General features: G+C 43.0%; 1 protein-coding gene across 2 annotated transcripts in view; it reads left to right on the top strand.

Moving 5' to 3' along the window:
* Positions 1-20880, top strand: part of Pnt (ETS transcription factor pointed) — a 265759-nt gene that overhangs the window by 34151 nt on the left and 210728 nt on the right. For both annotated transcript variants that reach the window (XM_076806345.1, XM_076806346.1), the window contains exon 3: positions 603-810. In XM_076806345.1, the coding sequence (XP_076662460.1) occupies positions 603-810 (208 nt within the window). The remainder of the gene's footprint in view (positions 1-602; positions 811-20880) is intronic.

Genomic DNA, 20880 nt, shown 5'->3' on the forward strand with positions numbered 1-20880 from the left:
CGCACGAGGAACGTACCGTCGCAAGAGGATGCAGTTGAATATCGAGAACAAGCGATGCGGCGGTAGCTATTGTTCCATACGAGTCGTCTTTCCGCGTAAGCGTAGGCTTAAGTTCGTAGACTTTAAGTTCTCTTAGGTTTCGGTCTGTAACCAATTAGCTGTTGCGACCTCTTTGAAAAATGTGTACCTAAGTTGCGTCGCGAAAATTAACCGCTGTTTGAATTGTAGCGGTTTTGACGAGTGTACTCGTCATGGCACAAAATATTGCCATTTCTTCATGACGAGTATACTCGTCAAACACAGTTAACCGGTTAAGTTCCAAATTGATCAAATTAAAAATTGCCCAAATTGCAAATTGACCAAGTTGCAAGTTGCTCAACATTGCCAATGTTATGAATTGGCATTCAGTCGTATGGAAACATTCGAAAGCCAATAGCTGAAGCCCCAGGGGGGGGGGGGCAGAGGTATGATTGCAGCGCGTTTGCCCGAGGAGTCGATCATGTTGACCTGCGAATTTCGCGAAAAGACATGATCGCGGAGATTATGGTTCCCCGATGGGAAGGAGGAACGGACCGGATTGAAAGTTGGTGGTTTTGTTTCAGCGCGATGCTAGAGGCGTGGGCAGCTATCTGGGAGGCGGCGGCATTAACGACGGCGGCGGCATGTTGACGGTTATGGCGAAGCTGATGAAACAGGAGCTGGCCTCCGACGCGGAGGAAGAGGGCCTGGTGCCTGCCCTCTCCGGCAGGTTCACCTCGATGCGGAAGGTGCCCTCTCTCTCCGACCTGTCCGATCCCGAGAGCTCCCTGGGTGAGTTTTTATTCGACTTACGACTTTGGTTGTTCGGGAACGTGGCGCGTCGCGTCGTGTCGCGAGCGAACGGTTCGTTGAAGATCACACCGCTCGTAAATTTCCTAAGTGTCGATGCCGGTGTTCTTGCTCGTTAGAACCCCTCGATCCGCGCTATCGATCTCTTCTTGCGACGCGTCCTTTCGTTCCGCTGTATTCTTTCCCTTCGACTTCGATTTCAATCTTTCTTGCGACCTCGCTGCGAATCGGCCCGTTCAGAAAATTCTTTATTCGAGCACCCCGACACCTTGAATCGCAGCTCGAACGATCCTCGGAGAGTAAGATCGTTCCGGTCCGAGTAGCGTTTAATGGAAGATCTTTATCTCGAAATGATAAGAGAAGGATCCGCTTCCTCGGGAGCGATATTACATTCCTTTAACCCGCTCGAGAGTGCCAGCGTGTACTGGTGTATCAGCATGGACTTCTTCTACGAACCGATTGTTCAAATACACGTTTTATCGTGCACGGTACAATGTCTCCGTAACTAGTAATCGCGTTCTGTGATGATGAACATTTTCTGTTCAAATTTGGATTCACGTTTTATCGTGCACGGTACATTGTCTCCGTAACTAGTAATCGCGTTCTGTGATGACGAATATTTTCTGTAGCGTTTACAAGGCACTGGAAACAAAACAAAATTTGTTTCTTCCAAGCCACACAAATCAAATCCACAGTATAACGATCACGTTCAGATCGCGGATCTTCGGACATGGTCTACTCGGATTGCAACAACCAGGAGCGAACAGATTATTGAAATTCATCTAGCGTCTGTTCCGTGTTTCTCTCACCAATTTCCGAACGCATAAAATTCACAATTTTTGACTGGCAAACTAGAAACCTCAGAAATTCCATAAAATCAAAGTAAGCTATTTAACCCTCCGTCGGGCACGACTGATCTAACAGGCACAGCCAATGTTTGTTGTTTTGTCTTTTTATTGTAATAAATGCTCGGAAATTGCTTTCGCCAATGTCGTAAGGAAATAGAATAATAAACATGTTTTTATTCGAGTAAAAGTTGTTTTTGTAAAAGTGGCCTATCAATGCACCCGATCCTGTTCTTACTCATATTGCGCCTGACTGAGGGTTAATGAAATAAGAATTGAAAATTAAATTAATTATTATGACATTGAGTAGTCCCCCAACTTTCTTGGATTTTACAGATGCTAATCTTTGTTACGGTGAATATATTAACCCTTAGCACTTAAAATATTTTTTATATTATTAAATTTGTTTGTATTTAATAAATTATGTATATCATGAATTCATCATTATGTATGTATAGCATGAAAAAATATATACAAGGTGCGGCGCGAATTAGTCCCCAAGATTTTTCAGCCCCTTCGGATGGTCGGACAGAAAAATGTTTCCTACCAAAGTTAATCAGTATTTAACCGACAAGAAATTGCAATATTTTAAATTTAAAAAAAATCGATTTTCAACAAAAAATCAAGGTCGCTGTGATATCTTTTAATGGAACTGGGTATTTTTAACTTGATAATATTGTAGGCGACGTCGAAACGAATTCAACGACCAGATGACCTTGAAAGATAATATCGCCATGAATCAATTGCCAGAATATTTGAAACATTTCGACGGTACGCAATAGCAACGCCTCGCATTTAGAGGTAAACAATTGAACGTAAACAATTGCTTCAGAACTGAACTCACGAAAAACCAAATTTCTACGAAGCCACATTGAAAACACAAATGTTAAACGTGTACATGTAATTAATTGATAATTAAATTACATTTTCGAACTGCATCCCGTCTTGTGTAACGCAAAGTTCTGCTCTTCGTAACAAAGTCTTATGTGTAGCTTCCATTAGAGAACTTCTTTTTACATTTCTACACGCTTGAATTATGCGTTTTTAAAGATTTTCCACATTGTCCACAGGCCTTTCGTACACAATCGATTGTAAATATCGCAAAAGATAAAAATCTTAAGGGTTCATATCCGGCAAGCGAGCTGGCCATCGAATTGGACCATATGTTCCGATCCACTGATCCCCAAAAACTGTAGTTAAGTATGTTTTTACAATTGCAGCATTACGAGCTGGGCAGCGATCGTGTTGGAAATACATATCTTCTTTGATGTTTTCCGGGATCTCTTGCAACAATGTTGGAAGTTCATATCGCAAAAAATCGATGTATCGATGTGCTGTTAATATTCCATCGTAAAAATATAGTCCGATTAGGCAGCCGTTCATTTACCTTAAAATGCGAGGCGTTGCTATTGCGTACCGTCGAAATATTTCAAATATTCTGGCAATTGATTCATGGCGATAATTATCTTTCAAGGTCATCTGGAAGTCATTTTATAGCAGGTCGTTGAACTCGTTTCGACGTCGCCTACAATATTATCAAGTTAAAAATACCCAGTTCCATTAAAAGATATCACAGCGACCTTGATTTTTTGTTGAAAATCGATTTTCTCTTAAATTTAAAATATTGCCATTTCTTGTCGGTTAAATACTGATTCACTTTGGTAAGAAACATTTTTCTGGCTGAAAAGGGCTGAAAAATCGTGGGGACTAATTCGCGGCGCACCCTGTACATCAAATGGAAATATTCTAGGTCGGAAGAAATGTTTCATTTTACAGTTAAAATTCATATTATAACCTGGACAAATAATTCCGTCAGCCACGCGAGGTGGCAGTGAACGCGTCGAGCAGTATTACCATTAATTTGCCGATGCCTATAGCTCTGCATATCTAGGCGCAGTTTCGGGTCGCAGAAATAGAACGCGTTGGTCGGTGGATTTCCAGCTGTTTTCCGCGAGCTGGCGAAGCGTCTAGGCCCCGAGGATCGCATGTTTATCGAAACAGCTCGGCTGGTAGATGGCAACGTTGCCATTGGCCGCGGCACCGAGTGTTGGCGTGAGAAAATTGCATGGTCCCGCGTGTGTTTACCCGGCCCGGCCCGGCCCGGCCGGGGTCCAGCAATCGCCGAGGCAAATGTTTCAATTAGCCGCGTTCGCGGCCATTGTAGTTTTAGCGCGGTACGAGATACCTATTGTGAGCGGCGAGGGGGCTCGTTTCGAGGCCTGTGCCCCCTCCTGGTCCCTCTTACACCCGCTCGTTCCCTTTCGATTGCTTTAATTCATCGCGCGTTTTACCACCGTGGCAGAGAAGGGGGGAACCCACACCACGGCCCGACACAAGCCCGCTGAATTTCCCGCCGCAGCCCGTCTACCGTTTTTACCCTTGTCCCGGGCTGATTGCGCGCCACGAACACGTAACAGATTTCCGGGCGACACCGTGTTATTCGAATCTCACTGTTTATCAGTGTAAAACGCTCGCTAGCCCCTTTTTGGGACAGCAAAGTTTGACGAACACGATCCCCGAGGAAATGAAGTCCTTTTCGAGGAAATCAATCTGACGCCTCTAGCTCCCTCGAGTCGTGCGTCACTTTATTTGTCAGCTGTGTATGAATTGCATTGATTGCATGCTTTAGCTGTTAAGCTGCTTCATTTAACCGTTGCGTCAATAACCCAAGCTTTCCACGATGTTCAACGATATGCACTTGATAGCTTCAATGCATAATTTTAGAAGTTCGTGGTATTTAGGGGAAAAACGAGTTGGTGGAATTTAACACTAAACCCACCATGTTCTGGTCAAATGACCGTTTTTGAAATTTCGTTTTGAATTTCTTGTATACGACGTTACTGTATCGCCATGTAACTTGAGTGTGCTGAAGATGCAGAAATGTAGATAAAACTTTTTTAAATAGAAAAAAATATTTTGTTCACTATCGAATCGGCTGAAATCCTCTTGCTATATTGAGATACATATTTTGTTTTTGAAGCGGTTATTTGACCGCTCATGGTGGGATTAGGGATACGTGAAATGTCGGTAGGTTTAGTGTTAGAACAGTGAAGAAATTAAGGACTGAATCAATTTTTATTTTTACTTTGAGTAAAGATCCGCAAGAACACGAGAATCTACAATAATTTTGCGATTTGTCGACAAACATATTAAAGTAGTTATATATATGTACAAAGAAATGGCAAGTGGGTATCCAGGAGCTCGGTTATTGACATAAGTGTTAAGTTGTATTGTGTTGGTCCACGAGTTCCAAACAGACTTTCCGGTTTGTATGACTTGCAACGACTATGTCTCGCGGCTGGAGCCTCGCGTAAGAATGCACATACCAACAAGGACAAGTAAGAACAGGACAGAATTCGTGGAAATATTTTAGGTTAACGCATTGTTTACGGGACACTTCGCCCGCGGCCTTGAGCATGAAATTAGACACTTTTAGAAATCGGTATAACTGTAACACTAGGTTTACGGGACCCGTCAAAATGACGGGTTCTAATTTTTTTAATTTAAAATGATTCAGATTCGAAGGATGCATACATGAGAAATTATTTAGCATTTCTTTGGGTATATATTATTTTTAAAATATTGCTAAAAATGTGGGTAGCACATTCTTGTTATTTTTATAAAGTAATGCAAAGTAATGCAAACTAGTGTTAAAATAACGCTATAAATAGGGTAAGGGACCCAATTACTGCGGGGGTACCAATTACTGTTCCTTACCACTTATTTTAAACCCTAATGAATAGACCGCAGATGTTCATGCAATTTCCAATTTTCATAGACAAATTTTAAGAAAGTGGAATCAAACAAAATCCTATTTTTAATGGGAACAGCCTTTGTGGATCCAAAACGAATAAAATTCGTATTAAATTCTCCCGAATTTCATACTGTAGCATTTTTAGAAAATTTCCACAAGCCATAAATGCATAAAGATCCACATATATCCACGTACGAACTGATTTTTATAAGATCCATTAGGCTTTAAAAATAAGTACAGTTAATATAGGCACAGTAATTGGGTCAATATTACAAGTTCCTGTGGAACTGCCACAAAGACTATGACAACATAATCCGTCGTAAAAAATTCACGTGCCCCGCAAACCACCACCAGTCTCAAAAAAAAAAAAAAGAAAACGGATTCACCCGTGTCCCGACAACAATGTGTCGAAGGAATAGCATGTTGATGCCAGAAATTTCTATAATACTTTAGAAGCGAGTTCTTCATCGCGTCGAAGAAACGATGACTCGGAAAAAATTCTAGTATCAGCTTTTCGCGAGCACGGTTGAAACATGATCGATCCACTGCGCGCGCGCGCGCGCGCTTGGCCGATGTAGCGTCCTGTTAACCGTTGGGATTGTGACACTAAAAAGTGCACTTACATCGAGTGACGCTTGCATAATATGAGCGCTGGCTGCATAAGCACTTACTCGTGTATAACTTGTCCGATTAGATCAGGCAGGCAGACCGGGCTCGCACAGGGCGTCGCGGTGCTGCAGCCGCAATTTTAACACTTTGCGCTCGGAGCTGTTTCATTCTCGAATTCTCTAGAATTCTCTGAATTCTAGACTTCAGACATTTTCGGAGAGACACGACGTCGGGATTCTTTCAAATGATAGGACAGTAATTTTTGCAGGTGCCTTAGCGGGGACTTGGAGTGGGGAGAGTGAACATTTTGTACGTTTCGCACGAGAAGCCGAGAAACTGTAGCGTACAATCTTCCTGCGAGGTCCGAATGGTCGATCGATCGTAAATTACCGGACGGTAATCGATCCGGACCGCATAAAGACTCGCGAAAAATTGCTCCGGTCGATTTGCATACAATTCTCTCGAAACTCGAGACGCTGCTTCGAACAGAAACGGAATGAGAGAGAGAGAGAGAAGAAATTCCATGGACCCCAGCTTTTGTACGGTGACCTATAGAGACAAGGAACAAGAAGTACGATCGAGTCGGAATCGTTCCGAAGGTAACCTATGCCAACCTATGTTCGCGCGCTATCCGATCCCGTGGAAACGCGACTCGTCGCGAACCGTCGTCCACTCTAATTGGACCCGACGCGCGTACCAGACTCTGTTGCCGCTAATTAACGCCTTTCCACCGGTGACAATTAGTTGTGGGCCGCGACTTGGGCGGATCTCGGACGCACGGGATCGTCGATCCCCTAACCTGTTGACTTGGCTGACTTACTCCGCACAGTATCTCGTCTGAAACTAGCAAATTGTTGACTGAGAAATATCCATGTGGAAAATTGACATTCATCTGACGCTTCTAAAATGCGTACAATCCGCAGTCTAATTTCCCAAAGTTCCAGACAATACAAATAAAAAGCAGGGAAAATAGATGGAAAATGGTAGCAGGTTAGTGGAAAAATTTGTGCTGGAATTCCACGTTGCATTTTAATATGAAATCAGGCAAGTACTGTCGCATTGACTTTAACACTAGGTTTAGGGAGCACCAGAAATGACTATTTTACATTTCCTTATCAAAATAACACGAACATATCTATCAAAATCTGTAGCCATTTTTTTAAATAACATATACCTAGAGAAATCAATTTTGCAAAAAATCATGTTTGCAATCTCAATATACGTGAATTAAAAATATTAGAATCCGTCATTTCGACGGGTCCCGTAAAACATATAAAACTAAAGCGTCTTATAGGAGGGAGAAGATTGAATATACTTAAACTTTGTACGATTTTTATTATATAATATCTGCTTAAAGAAAGAAGTCAATTCAGTAATTTCCTACGAAAACGCATTTATAATTTCAATAATCGTGAAACAGAAAACCGATCGCTTCGAAAAGGTCGATCGTCGTCGAATCATTTTAATCGCTCCAGCGCGAACGACTCGATTATCGAAAGAGATGCGGGTTGAGCAAGACTTGCGCGCAGTCGAGAGATTTATGCGGCCGCAATGATCGATAAACGCGTTCGCCGTCCACCGACGTAAAATTACGTCCTTGCGAGAAGGTGTCCGCGGTGCCCGTATGTGGGCAAGGTGACGCCCGACGCGTTAAAAAGGATTCCGATGCGAGATGGGTTGCACAGGCAGCCCACGTTTGCAGTATTTTATTATACCACACCGCTATTGTCTCGACTCAACGCGACGCGACGCGACGCGACGCGACGAGACGCGACGCGACGAAGACGATGCCGCGCCGGTCGAAGAAAGGAACACGGCGTTCACCTTGGCAATGAGCACTCGGACGGTGGTGCAATTGCGTCAATGCACGCGTCGTCGGGCCGGCAATTAATATGCACCGTGCACTCGGGCTTCCTCTTCGAAATTGTTCGCGAAAATATCGATTTACGATCCCTTCGCCTCCGTCGCAGGAAAACCTTTCTCTCCGCAGAACAGTTTCTGTCACCATAGAAATACTGGTGTCTGCACTCGTCACTTTTAACATTGCAATCGCATTCATCCCCTAATTGAATTCACGCAGATTTCCTGAGCTTTTTCATTTTAATAGCCGAGAACAGAATTAGGAGAACATTTTTGCGAAAAGAAATCTGGAGGAAGTTTTATTCGCCACTTTTCGTAAAACTCTGTTCACAACGTTAAGAAGGTTCCGAAGTTATTGCTAACAGTGCAAATAAAAATAGTGATCCAACAGCCATGGTCAAGCCTTGGAAACTTGAAAGAGCATCGGAAGAAGCCGAGCGTTTTCGGCTGCCCGACACTCCGCGAGATAAGTACCGATTCGAGTTAGAATTGTAGAATTATAGTGAGCTAGTTGGGTCCCTTTCGGAGAGGCAGAAAGTATGCAGATCGACCGATAAATCGGCGCAGAGCAGGGCTAGATCGGCCGTCATTTTTAACATTGCAATCGCATTCATCCCCTAATTGAATTCACGCAGATTTTCTGAGCTTTTTAATTTTAATAGCCGAGAACAGAATTAGGAGAGCATTTTTGCGAAAAGAAATCTGGAGGAAGTTCTATTCGCCACTTTTCGTAAAACTCTGTTCACAACGTTAAGAAGGTTCCGAAGTTATTGCTAACAGTGCAAATAAAAATAGTGATCCAACAGCCATGGTCAAGCCTTGGAAACTTGAAAGAGCATCGGAAGAAGCCGAGCGTTTTCGGCTGCCCGACACTCCGCGAGATAAGTACCGATTCGAGTTAGAATTGTAGAATTATAGTGAGCTAGTTGGGTCCCTTTCGGAGAGGCAGAAAGTATGCAGATCGACCGATAAATCGGCGCAGAGCAGGGCTAGATCGGCCGGCATAGAAATCGGAGGCAGTAATTCTTGTTACTCGCGGTTCGGCTCGGCACGATCAAAATGTAGCGAGAATTTACGAATTGGATAATCAGCAGCATCCTCATTAAGGCCCCCCCACTGAACGCCCCCGCCTTCCATTCTCCTTCAGTGGCGTGTGTACGTGCGCGTGTACGCAGCGCAACGCACGATCCTCTCTGCGACTGCTGCGAGTGGTATAGTCGTCGTTCCGACGACGTGTCCACCCACTTATCTGCTAGCTAACCTCCAGCACATCGAACCAGCCATCTCGCCATCCGAGACTCCACTAATTTTTCCATCTATCTCACTTTTCTCGATCCGCTGATCTTTGGGAACTCGGCTCTCTATTAACGATTTTATTCAATCGATCAAGGTTATCGGGAAAACTAAATTTTCCCCCGAGTCGACATAGCATTTTCTGGTTGCTATTCTGGTCACTGAAAGTGGCTGTTTTGCATTACTTTATAACAAATAACAAGAATGCACTGCACAAATTTTTGTCCATTTCTTTTTACAATGTGTACCGAAGAACATAAATTTGTTGAATAATTCCTCGTGGATGTATCTTTAGAATCTTCATAATTGTAAATTCAATATATTAGAACCCGTCGAAATGACGAAAACAAATGCGATCCAGAATTGGAGAGCTATACTCGATTCGACTGATCGATCATCGCAAATAGTCGCAAACACGAATAGTATGTTTCCTCCACTTTGAATGCGTGAAATTAGACTGCGAATTCGATGCGTTTATAATAAAATTGACTCGACGAAATTGAAAATAGTAGAAAGACTAAACAAATCGAAGGTTGTGTTGTGTTGAATCTATTAAAATTGTTGAAGAAAGAAACTTTCTATTTCTTGTAGTTAATGCGGAAAAAATTCATTTTACATGGAAATCGGTTTTATAGTGCCTGGAACCAACGAATAAGGAACTTTTTGTTTTTGTTATTAACCGTTTACCTACCAGCAGTTGTTTAGCAGTTCTTGGAAATAAATAATTAGACGTTTTCCGAGGTTTACGTTTAAAGATACGGCACCACGCGTTGCAGCTCAAAGTAAGGACACGCGCAGAATTAGTTTGACAATTATAAATTTTCGATTTTTATAAAAAAAAATTATTCTTGTATAGCCTAATAGTGCTAACAATTTTCCTGGGAATTTATCAGTTTTCAGTGCGATAGTTATGTAATTACTCCGCCTATAATTGAATACTTAGGAGTCTACAAATCATATGGGTTGTTGCAAATGGATTCAACTATTAACTGGTAAAAAAAATTTTTCAAAAAAAGTTATTTAACATTAAGTAATGTGGACTAACCTGAAGCCCCTTTGCGTTACGCTAATTTTTTATTTATGGAGGAATAGAAAAAATCCTTTGAAAAGCTTCGATCTGGAACTAATCGTTTTGGCAAGTTGTAATATTGATCTAGCTTTGTGCAAAAAATCATGAGACACTTCGAGACCCTTTCGCCGCAATTTAAGTTTAAATATCAACCTTCGGAGTTTCCAAGAATGAATCGCGCGGATGTCACGATTATTTGATGTCTTAGGTTAGCCCATAGTACTTAATGTCAACAACTTTTTAGAAAAGTTTTTTTTTTGCCAAATAAGCGTTCTACCTGTGGCAATCTCTCCACAAATTTTCAAACAAATTCGTTGGATGGTTTCGTTTTTACAGATTTTTTGCCGTTTTTTGGCCATTTGGCACCACTGCGCGCCGCACAGTGGGCAATTTGGATGAAATCGAATTCAAAATTAAAGAACTTAGAAATGGGGTAGAGCGATGCAATTTTTTTTAAATTAAAGCTGAAACTTTGTAGAATATGGGGAAAATAGGGAGATTATGGTACGAACGCTTTTTAACCTTGAGAAAATTCGTTAAACTTGCACAATTTCAAGAAAATTGTGGTTTTTCCAATACCACGCGCAGAAAAATTTTTTTTTAACATGCTACACATTATTTCCCATAGATTTTTTCATGCTGATTTCAAATCTGGTCTGAAAATTTGTCTACGACCTCAGGATTTTGCAAAAACTAGATTTTTGTGACAAAAACTAATGAACTCATTTTTTCGTTGAAATGATTGGATGATAATAATCTTCCTATTTTTCCCATATTCTACAAAGTTTTAGCTTTAATTTAAAAAAAATTTCGTCGCTCTACCTCATTGCTATCGAAAGTGCCCTGATTTTGAATCCGATTTCGTCCAAATTGCCCGCTTCGTAGTTCGATTTCCGAAGAAAATAAACAGGTCCGTTGGGCAACCGGTCTATTAACAGTGGCTCATTGTTCGTCGAAGCGGGTGCCGCAACAGTCGAGAGATCGCGGATTGGTAAATCGACCGTGGATCGAATATTTCTCCTCGAATTTCTCGAAAGCCGGCGATCCCCGCGACACACTAACTCGTTTAACGCAGTCCTGTTACCTCCTTAGAGGATCACGGAGAAGCTCGTTCTAATTTTTGCGGCACGTCGAGGAAAACCGAGTCGCATAACCGACCCACTTCCCGTCGCGCGGTTTCCATTCGGAAAACTAAGAGAAGCGAAGTCGCATTTTCCCCGACGATCGCGCGGGAGGCCATTGAATAATGCAGGCTTCCTTCGACTTTGCCGTAACAACTGTCCGCGCGCGCCATTGTTACTCGATCCCCTTCGCACCCCTGCCACCTGATAGGAGACGCCGATGACAGTCGGTGGCCGGAATGTTTTATGCAAATAGCCATTGTCCTCGGCGACGTTGCCCGGCGCGCACGATCGCGAGAAAATTTGTTTCTTTCGCGTTTCCTCCCGCGAAAAAAAGAAAAGAAACGTGTGCGCAAGCCGTTTGCTGTACAGTGGTCGCTCCTCTAGCTCTCTCGTCTGTCTCTAATGAGAAAATTGCGTACGAACTCGTCACCTCGCCACCGTTGCAATCGCGACTCCGGGCTTTCGAGTTAATTAACCGAGGCTGCTTCTTACACCGGATTAGTCTCGCGACTAATCCCGGAGCTGGCCGCAATTGCTCCAGCTAATTCTCCGTTTAGCTTCGCCGTTTCGAAGACGAACACGATACTCGTGTTTCGTGCCACTAAATCTGCCCCTCACCTGCATCCGAGATGCACTCCGCGATACAGAACGCGCGTGCAGGTTACTTTTCCGAGCGGTTGCATCCGTAATGGCTCTCCTGACCGTTCCATCGGCCGATCTACATCGATTTCCGCGACGCTTGTCCCACCGATCGCGAACACAAAGAGTCCGGACGATACTAATCTTCTACTCTCGGCTCGCATTCCTTGTGGAGGCCCTGCGGGAATTTACTTACTAAAATGAGAGGCAAAACAGTTTATGAATTGCTGGATCAGGGCAACTACAAACGTATACGGTGATTTCTCTATGTATGTCGCTAAGGTCTGGATGATAAATGTCGCGGAATTATCCCCACTACCGCGGGGTACATACAGTCAGTCCCATAAGTATTCGTACGCTCTTAACACTAGATTTACGGGACCCGTCAAAATGACGGATTCTAATATTTTTAATTTACGAATGTTGAGATTGTAAAGATGCATCAATGAGGAATTATTTAACAGATTGATTTGCTTGGATATATATTATTAAAAAGATGGCCACAAATTTTGATAGATACAATCATGTTATTTTTGTAATGTAAAATACTCATTTTTAGTGCTCCGTAAACCTAGTGTTAAAAATCGCATAACTTTGTCGATATTGGACTATACTACTTGTTTTTTGAGAAGTTAGAACAATTGGATCAGTACATAAAGTGAAAAAAATTTTTTCGAAAAATTGCAATTGGTCGCAGAGAAAATAGTAAAAGTTGTGTTTTGCAACTTTTGTATGTGGACTTAGATTGAAAATTTAGAAAGTACGATTTGTAGATCTGTACGAATTATACATGTTCTGAGAATTTCATAAAAATCGGTGAACGTTGCAATGAGCTGCAGATGTTCCAAAATGATCACAAGAAATTCCCAAAATTCTGCGACTTTCGCCCTTCACGTTCGCGGACGTGAATGCTATAGCATTCATTTTCATAGTGATGCAAAATGAAATGAATGCCATAGCATTCAAATTTTAAAGCCAATTTGTATTCATTTAACTTTATACAACCTTCAGTTTTTGTAATTAATATACATGTCAAAGTAATGACCGACTGCCATTACTAATGACAGTTAACTTATCATTATTGTTTATGTCCAATCAGATTTCGGATGGTACAACTAGTTTCAAGAAAAATTGCCTGTCTATTTTTCCAGCTCACTGAAATTTTTACTGTCCGTGAACGTGTTAAGTTTTCATCGTTAAACATTTGTAGCAATGTTGATCGATTTAAATGAAATATTCATAATATGTATAACTGATACAGATGTACGAAACGTACTTTTTAAATATTTAATATAAGCCCACATAAAAAAGTTGCAAAATACAACTTTTACTACTTTCTCTGCAATTTCGACCAATCGCAATTTTAATCAAACATTTTCCTCACGTTACGTAGCGATCCAATTGTTCTAACTTCTCAAAAGAATTCAAGTAGTACAGTCCAATATTGACAAAGTTATGCGATTTTTAACACTAGATTTACGGGACCCGTCAAAACGACGGATTCTAATATTTTTCAATTGGGAATATTGAGATTGTAAAAATGCATCCATGAGCAATTATATAACAAATTCATTTCTTTGGGTACATATTATTAAAAAAAAATGGTCACAAACTTTGATAGATACATTCATGTTATTTTTCTAAAGTAATGTAAAATAGTCATTTTTAGTGCTCCGTAAACCTAGTGTCAACCCTTAGCACTCGAATGGCGACTGTAAGGCGCCACTAAAAATTCCTGTATCATTATTCAAAATATGTTTTACATTATTAAATTTGTTCGTATTTAATAAATTACTATACATTTCAGTACTGTACGAGTGCATTGCACCATTTTCGTGTGTACAGCATAAAAAAATATACATAGAAGGGAAATATTCTAGGTCGGAAGAAATGTTTCGTTTTAGAATTAAAATGTCTCTCGAGTGCAAAGGGTTAAGAGCGCACGAATACTTATGGGACTGACTGTATTTCGGAAGGTTGTTGGGTAGGGCAATTCGGCTCGGAAGCTCTTGTTTGTGTCGGGAAACGGTGTTGTTGTTATCGTGACCGGCTCGACGCCTGTTTCGAAAGCTGGAGAGGATCCGGGGGTAAGGTGGCGGCCTGTCGATCGCGCAGTCAATTTGTCATTCCGAGAAGCGATGTCGAGAGTCACGGGTCTACGTGTTTATATATATCCAATTTATTCCGCAGCCAGGTAGCTCGCACCGGATGAGCATGGCTGTCGGAGAGGCTTACGTGCCCTGCGTGACGAAGGGCTCGGGGACCGGACCATGGGCCCAGGCCCCAGAGAGTCGTCGTTACACCATGCCTCGACCATGTGTTGTCGTTCTGCTGTCCGAGCTCTGCTCGCGAGTAAATTGGGAGCTTCCCTTGCCCTCTCGGGCTCCGTCGTCGAGGAAATCGAGACGCCGAGCGTGACGCCGTCTGCTGTTGTCCAACCTGCAATCTCGGACCCCGCTCTCTCTCTCTCTCTCTCCCTCTCTCTCTCTCACTCTCTCTTCGCTGCCACTACCCTTTGTTAGCCTGGCGAGTGGAAGGGGCGTGCACCAATGCAGCAAACGTGCAAATCGAAAAAATCATTCTTTAACCCTCGAGGTTCAAAGTATTCCTTCTACGTTACATTACAGAACTTGCTGCATCATCCCTATTCTGGGACCACAACAAAATTTCTGTGCACTTTTCGCTAGCGTACAGTCTTTACTCGATATTTGTCCCGAATATCTAGCCGATAAAAGTCACAGAACTATCCCCCTACCGAGGGCTATACCCCGTGAAAGGCTAAGAAGCTTCGCTATCCTTGTTTAGGTTCGACAGTCTATCAAAGAATAGTATCTTCTAGCCGATAAAAGTCCCAGAACTATCCCCCATGCCGAGGGGTATACCCCGTGAAAGGCTAAGAAGCTGTCCTCTACGTTCGACAGTCTATCAAAGAATAGTATCTTCTAGCCGATAAAAGTCCCACAGCTATCCCCCATGCCGAGGGGTATACCCCATGAAAGTCTAAGAAGCTTCGCTATCCTTTTCTAGGTTCGACAGTCTATCAAAGAATAGTATCTTCTAGCCAATAAAAGTCCCAGAACTATCCTCCCCTGTCGAGGGGTATACCCCGTGAAAGGCTAAGAAGCTTTGCTATAATTTTCTAGGTTCGACAGTGTATCAAAGAATAGTATCTTCTAGCCGATATACGTCCCTGGGTAGACCCGTGTTGTGGACGTATATCGAGTAAACATTGTATCGCACGATAATTTGGAAATACGAAATGTCTTTGAAATGTGTTAAAACTGTCTTAATTAATTTTTAAAGAATACTGTGCAGGCCCCCCAGTGTGATGCATCATGGTCTGACTCTCAAGGGTTAATTCAATTGTACTCTCATAGACTGTAGAACTGTGGCAACCTATTTGGAACAGTCGGGAAACGGTGTAATTGTTCTTACAATACCGTTATCCGATGAACGTAACGCAAGTCAGTGAAATAAATAACCATTGATCTAAAGGTCAATGTCGAGTCAAGCTTGACGTAGGGCCAGGAAGGGTTAAGATCGATCTAATAATACGGTTAACCCCTTTGCACTCGGGGACTTTTCTCGGATCACATGCCAGCCGTTTAAACACACTTGTCCGCGAAGTAAAGAGCGACGCAGCGTTTCGTACAAAGTCGTACACCGTTGGAAACAATAAATTATTCAAAGCGAAATTGGGCCCGAGACTTTATCGATACGTAACTTACGAAAACAGAATAAAATTGTAGGCTTTACATTTTGCACACGTATCATATCTCGCAAAGTAATCGCCTGTATACACTCTAGGCTCCTTCTAAAAAAATGCGTCGGAATAATAATTCGTCCGTCGTCTGACGATGGTCTTTTCACAATGTTTATACTTTTCTTTATCGCGCATCAACCGCAACTTCGGAATAGCCGAAGGCTGTCGACGAGGAATGTAAAATCGAAACGTATTTTCATGAGAACGTTCATCGCGCGCGATTATCGTAAACACAATAAACGTCAGGCTGTTTTGCGGAGAAAACGGGCCGTTTGGCCGGCAGTGCAATGGGGCCCCACCCGTGGACAATCGCGTTACGGTACCCCGAAGGACGCGGGGCCCGTTTCGTGCACAGGCTGCGTTTGCGACACGTCCCTTTCACGCAATACAGCAAAAAGAAAGCCTGCTGAGATCGATCAGGCTGTTCGCGTCCGAACGTATCCGGCCCCCTCGCGACTTCCGGCATCCTCGGGCAGAATTCTGCGAGGTCTGCTGGTCACGTGGCCCTTTCGACACCCATAACCCATGGGGCCACCTATCCTCGAGCCCGTGTGGCGCACACTTGCCTCTGCAATCTGTCCGAAAGGTCTATTGCCCGTTCTACGGGATCAGCAATACCTGCGGATCCGACTGGGCCCCGAGAATGGGCCCGAAAGATTGCCCCGAGCCGATGCCCAGTTCCCTCGTAAAAAGAAGATCGCATAATTTAGGGTCTATAGATCTTGTTGCAGGCTCTCGGCCCATGTGCGCAGGCTCCCAGAATTTTACATAAGTTTCACCGGAGTTCCGCAGCTGTTAATTTTCGGCAACATGTGCTGCGGACAAAACTAACTGCTTTGTTTTCTTTCGGGTCTCCCTGATCCTATCTCGCTCGAGGTGCGAGGCAGTCAGGGTTGAATTGTACCGTTTCGCTTTACCTTGAACTGCCCGCGAAACACATTTTTAAACTCCGATTTACACGGATAGTTCTTTACGTCTCTGCGTTTGCAGATTTTTCTCGGATCAGTCGAACGCATTTGTCTATTTACAGTGATTTCTCGATATATGTCGCCGAGGCCTGGATGATAAACGTCGCGAAATTATCCCCACTACCGCGGGGTATGCCCCTTGAGGGGCCACGATTCTCGATGAGGCCTCGGACACCGAGGAGTTTAAACAACAGTTTATTGTGTTGTTGACATATATCAAGAATTCTTCTTATTTGTGCATTACAATTTTAAAGAATGATCTGCACAAGATTTATCGATACAGCGAAGGCGAGAGGGTGAAACGGACGTATTGAGTTGCCCGGAAAGTTCGTGCCGATTTAAATTAAATAAATTTCGATATACATTTATTGAATTATTACAAGTGCCGTTTTGTTGCATAATCCTCCTCCATCTTTCACGCAAGTTGCGTTTTTCGGCGAAAAACTTTTAAATATGATTTTTCATGTCGACCGAAGAGTTAAAGTTTTTGTCATTATAGGAATTTTGTATTGACCTAAAGGGATGAAATTCCACATTTAAGAGCGTACAAAACTAACAAAAATTCATGTATCCTAATGAAACTTTTTCCTAAAAATGCCCGAAAGATCACCTGTTTAGACTACAGTCAGTCCCATAAGTATTCGCACGCTCTTAAAAATCTCACAACTTTGTCGATATTGGACTATACTACTCGAAGAACGGCGCAAACTTTCCGGACAACCGAATAAAAGTAAATCGAAGACGGGGAACAGAAAACGGTAGCCAAGGGGGAAGGCGTTGGCATTGTCGAAGGATGTCGACGGGGTCGGACGATGAAAATTTTTAAGATGGCGCGCACGGGACGGTGTCGCGTGTCTCGCGAGGCGAGAGCGGACCGCCATTCCAACGAGAATCCGATAGAGAAATATGCGTCTGCGTTTCCGAGTGATTGACAGAAGATTCGCCGGTAGCCGACCGGACGACAGTCCAGTCACGTATCCGCACGGCAAAGTAGCGGAGGCATAGAAAGATACGTACACCCGAAGCCCCGAGATGGCGAGACACTCGATCACAGATCCTTTTTGCATTTTATCCGACGCGCGGCGACAACCGGGTGCAGACGATTCTGCATATCGACGAACGATTGCGGCCGTGGAAGACTCCCGGCCAGAAGCAAATTTATTCGCCGACGTCTTCTACCGCGAAATCCGCGTTTCTTTCAACCCTGGCTCGCGGCCGGAAGTCGACGGGAAACGAGCACCGTGTTTCCACGAATCGTGATCTGTTTCTCGAACGCCTCTCTTCACCGCGAGGAAAACGATCGTCGGATATTGTGTTTGAGCACGAGGCTCGTTCGATACTTGCTTGAACAACTAAACTGTTAAACAATCGTAATTACAGTGATTTCTCTATATATGACGCCAAGGCCTGGATGATAATACAGTGAAATCTCGTTGTATGTCAGTGCCAACCTTGCCTTTCCAAGGTTGTGTTATGGAAAGACTTCCATCGTTCATTACACGAGTAAATATCATCGGAATTATATCACATTTCGATTCATTTTAATCAGAAAAATGCCACGAATATGTTGGTAAAAGTTTCCTAAAAAAAAATAACGAGAAATAAACAGCGTCAGTAACGTTTGTACGTCATAGGTTTCTTATGACTTTCAAGCGGTATGACTCTTAGGTTTCCAGCGTGCCCTGTGTATTTCGAATGGGACGCTCGGCGAGAACCACCGATTTCGTATGAGTGTCAGTAAAAAGAACGGCGGGACTGACATACAACGAGATTTCACTGTACCCCGTGAGGGTCCACGATGCTCGAGGGGCCTCGGACGCCAAGGACTGTAAACATAACACGATACATTACGCTGGCAAGACCGGTGTCGTTGACAAATACCCAGAATGCACTGTATTTACGTATCGCGGTCAAGACACATTGATTTGGATACCGGTCTGCTGTTTTCTTTTTTCTTTTTTGTAACAAAATCTGTAGCCGAAGACATTTCTTCTTTAATAACAACAAGAATCTCATTACTCGATTCGGTATTCAGTTTTTCCAAAGTTTTAAATAAGAATTTAACACTAGGTTTACGGGACCCGTCAAAATGACAGATTCTAATATTTTTAAATTGCGAATATTGAGATTGTAAAAATGCATCCATGAGCAATTATTTAACAAATTGATTTCTTTGGGTATATATTATTTTAAAAAATGACTACAAACTTTGATAGACACATTCACGTTATTTTTATAAAGTAATGTGAAATAGTCATTTCTAGTGCTCCGTAAACCTAGTGTTCAGAGAATTTAAGAATTTATGTTATAATAATAATAATAATAATAATATTGCTTTATTCAGCCTTACGGCCAAGAATTGGACTCGGTTTACAATAACCTATGATTACAAAAAATAACTATCTTAACCACGCATTAATTCTCTCCCTCTCTCTCTCTCTCTCTCTCTCTCTCTCTCTCTCTCTCTCTCTCTCTCTCTCTCTCTCTCTCTCTCTCTCTCTCTCTCTCTCTCTCTCTCTCTCTCTCTCCCCCCCCCTTCTCTCTTCGACTCACCCATCCCTACCCTGACTACTCTACCTATATTCTGCCTGTTCCTATTCTTATTCCGATTATTGCACCATTTCCTACTCTGTTATCTTTGGTTTACGCTTCCTTATATTACCTTTATATTTCTGCTCGCTTATCTCTCTTCTTTCTGAGCTTTTGAAGCCACGCTTCAACATTTGAATCTATTCTCCCACTCACTATGTCCTCCATCCTGATCCTTCCCCCCATTTCCCTGCATTCTCTTGTTAGATGCTCCAGATCGCCATACCTGTCCCCACACAGGTCGCATCCTCTTGCTTCGTCTCCCAAGCCAGTATTTGTTCCAATTTTCTGCATTTCCGCGAATTTATGTTATAAAATAAATGAGATTCATAAGAATTCTCCTAGATTGAAATTTCGCGAGAAATGCTGGAATTTCTCGCGAAATGAGAAACAATCGATTATCCAATTTCTCGAGAAATTCTCGAGAAGGAACGCTATTACGGTGGCAGTGTCTAGTTGCAGAAAGCGTCCGAGTCGACGAGGATCGTTGCAACGCGACCAGGGACGGTTTTAGGAACGGTGGAGGTCGGGTCGGGGGTGTAGATTGCCGGTAGTTAATTCTGTTCGCGATTCCTCGAATCGCTCGAGATCAAAGGCTTCGCTGAACATCAGAGAGGACGTGTAGAGGCCGACGTGCGGCGGGACACCGCGACGGGACACTGCAGCGGGATGGGAAAACGGCGAAAAAAAAAAAATGCGGTCGAAGCCCGACGAGTGCATGAGAATGCGTTATGGGACCGTGGGGACGAGCTCTGGACTCTGGCCGACGGGAGAGGGTGCAGTGCGCGCACGCTCGTCGAACGACCGTGGAAGGGAAACGTGAACCGATGGGCCGCGTCCACCGGTCCCACGCTTCGATATTTTTCGATTTTTTTTTTTATCGCTCGTCGCTCTTTCCACGGAAATTCCACGGAAACTCGACCGAAAATTACCGAAACGAGTAATCGGTAACGCAATCGGATTGCCGTTCTCTGCAAAAGCCGCTGGAAAACGAGCGTTGGTCTTGCGAACGAACCGGCAACATTCTTATCTGATAACAGGACTGCGGATTGTTTGCGTTTCCAGCACGATTGATCCTCCGGCAAGCTCGATTCTAGTGTACAATCGGGCGCGTTCCTCGGAAACGATCTAAACAAACACAAATTACGACAGAATCTGAGAGAAATCAGCAGCCTCGGAAATTCCGTAAACTGAAATCTGTCGTTCATCGAACGAAGTAAAAATCAAAAAGTTAAAGAGCAAGAATACTCTCACACGTATATACAGCATTTTTTAGAACCCAAGCGATACATGAACGGCAAAAATGCATTCACAAATTAGGACAAATCGTTCCGTCTCCCGTGTCTGGTATAAGAGGCGGTCAAAGTGAGAGTGGATAAATGTTGACCTTGGAAACCCTGTACGAAGCTTTACAATTTTGATGCTCTTTCGGAGCAAAATGACTGGCTCCTAATTTTTTCTTTTACAATTGCTGAAATTGTAAAGATGTTTTCATCGGAAATTTTTTAACGAACCTCTTCGTCGAAGCACGTATTACGA

This window comes from Halictus rubicundus, chromosome 2 (assembly GCF_050948215.1).
Source record: "Halictus rubicundus isolate RS-2024b chromosome 2, iyHalRubi1_principal, whole genome shotgun sequence".
In the NCBI taxonomy this organism is placed as follows: Eukaryota; Metazoa; Arthropoda; class Insecta; order Hymenoptera; family Halictidae; genus Halictus; species Halictus rubicundus.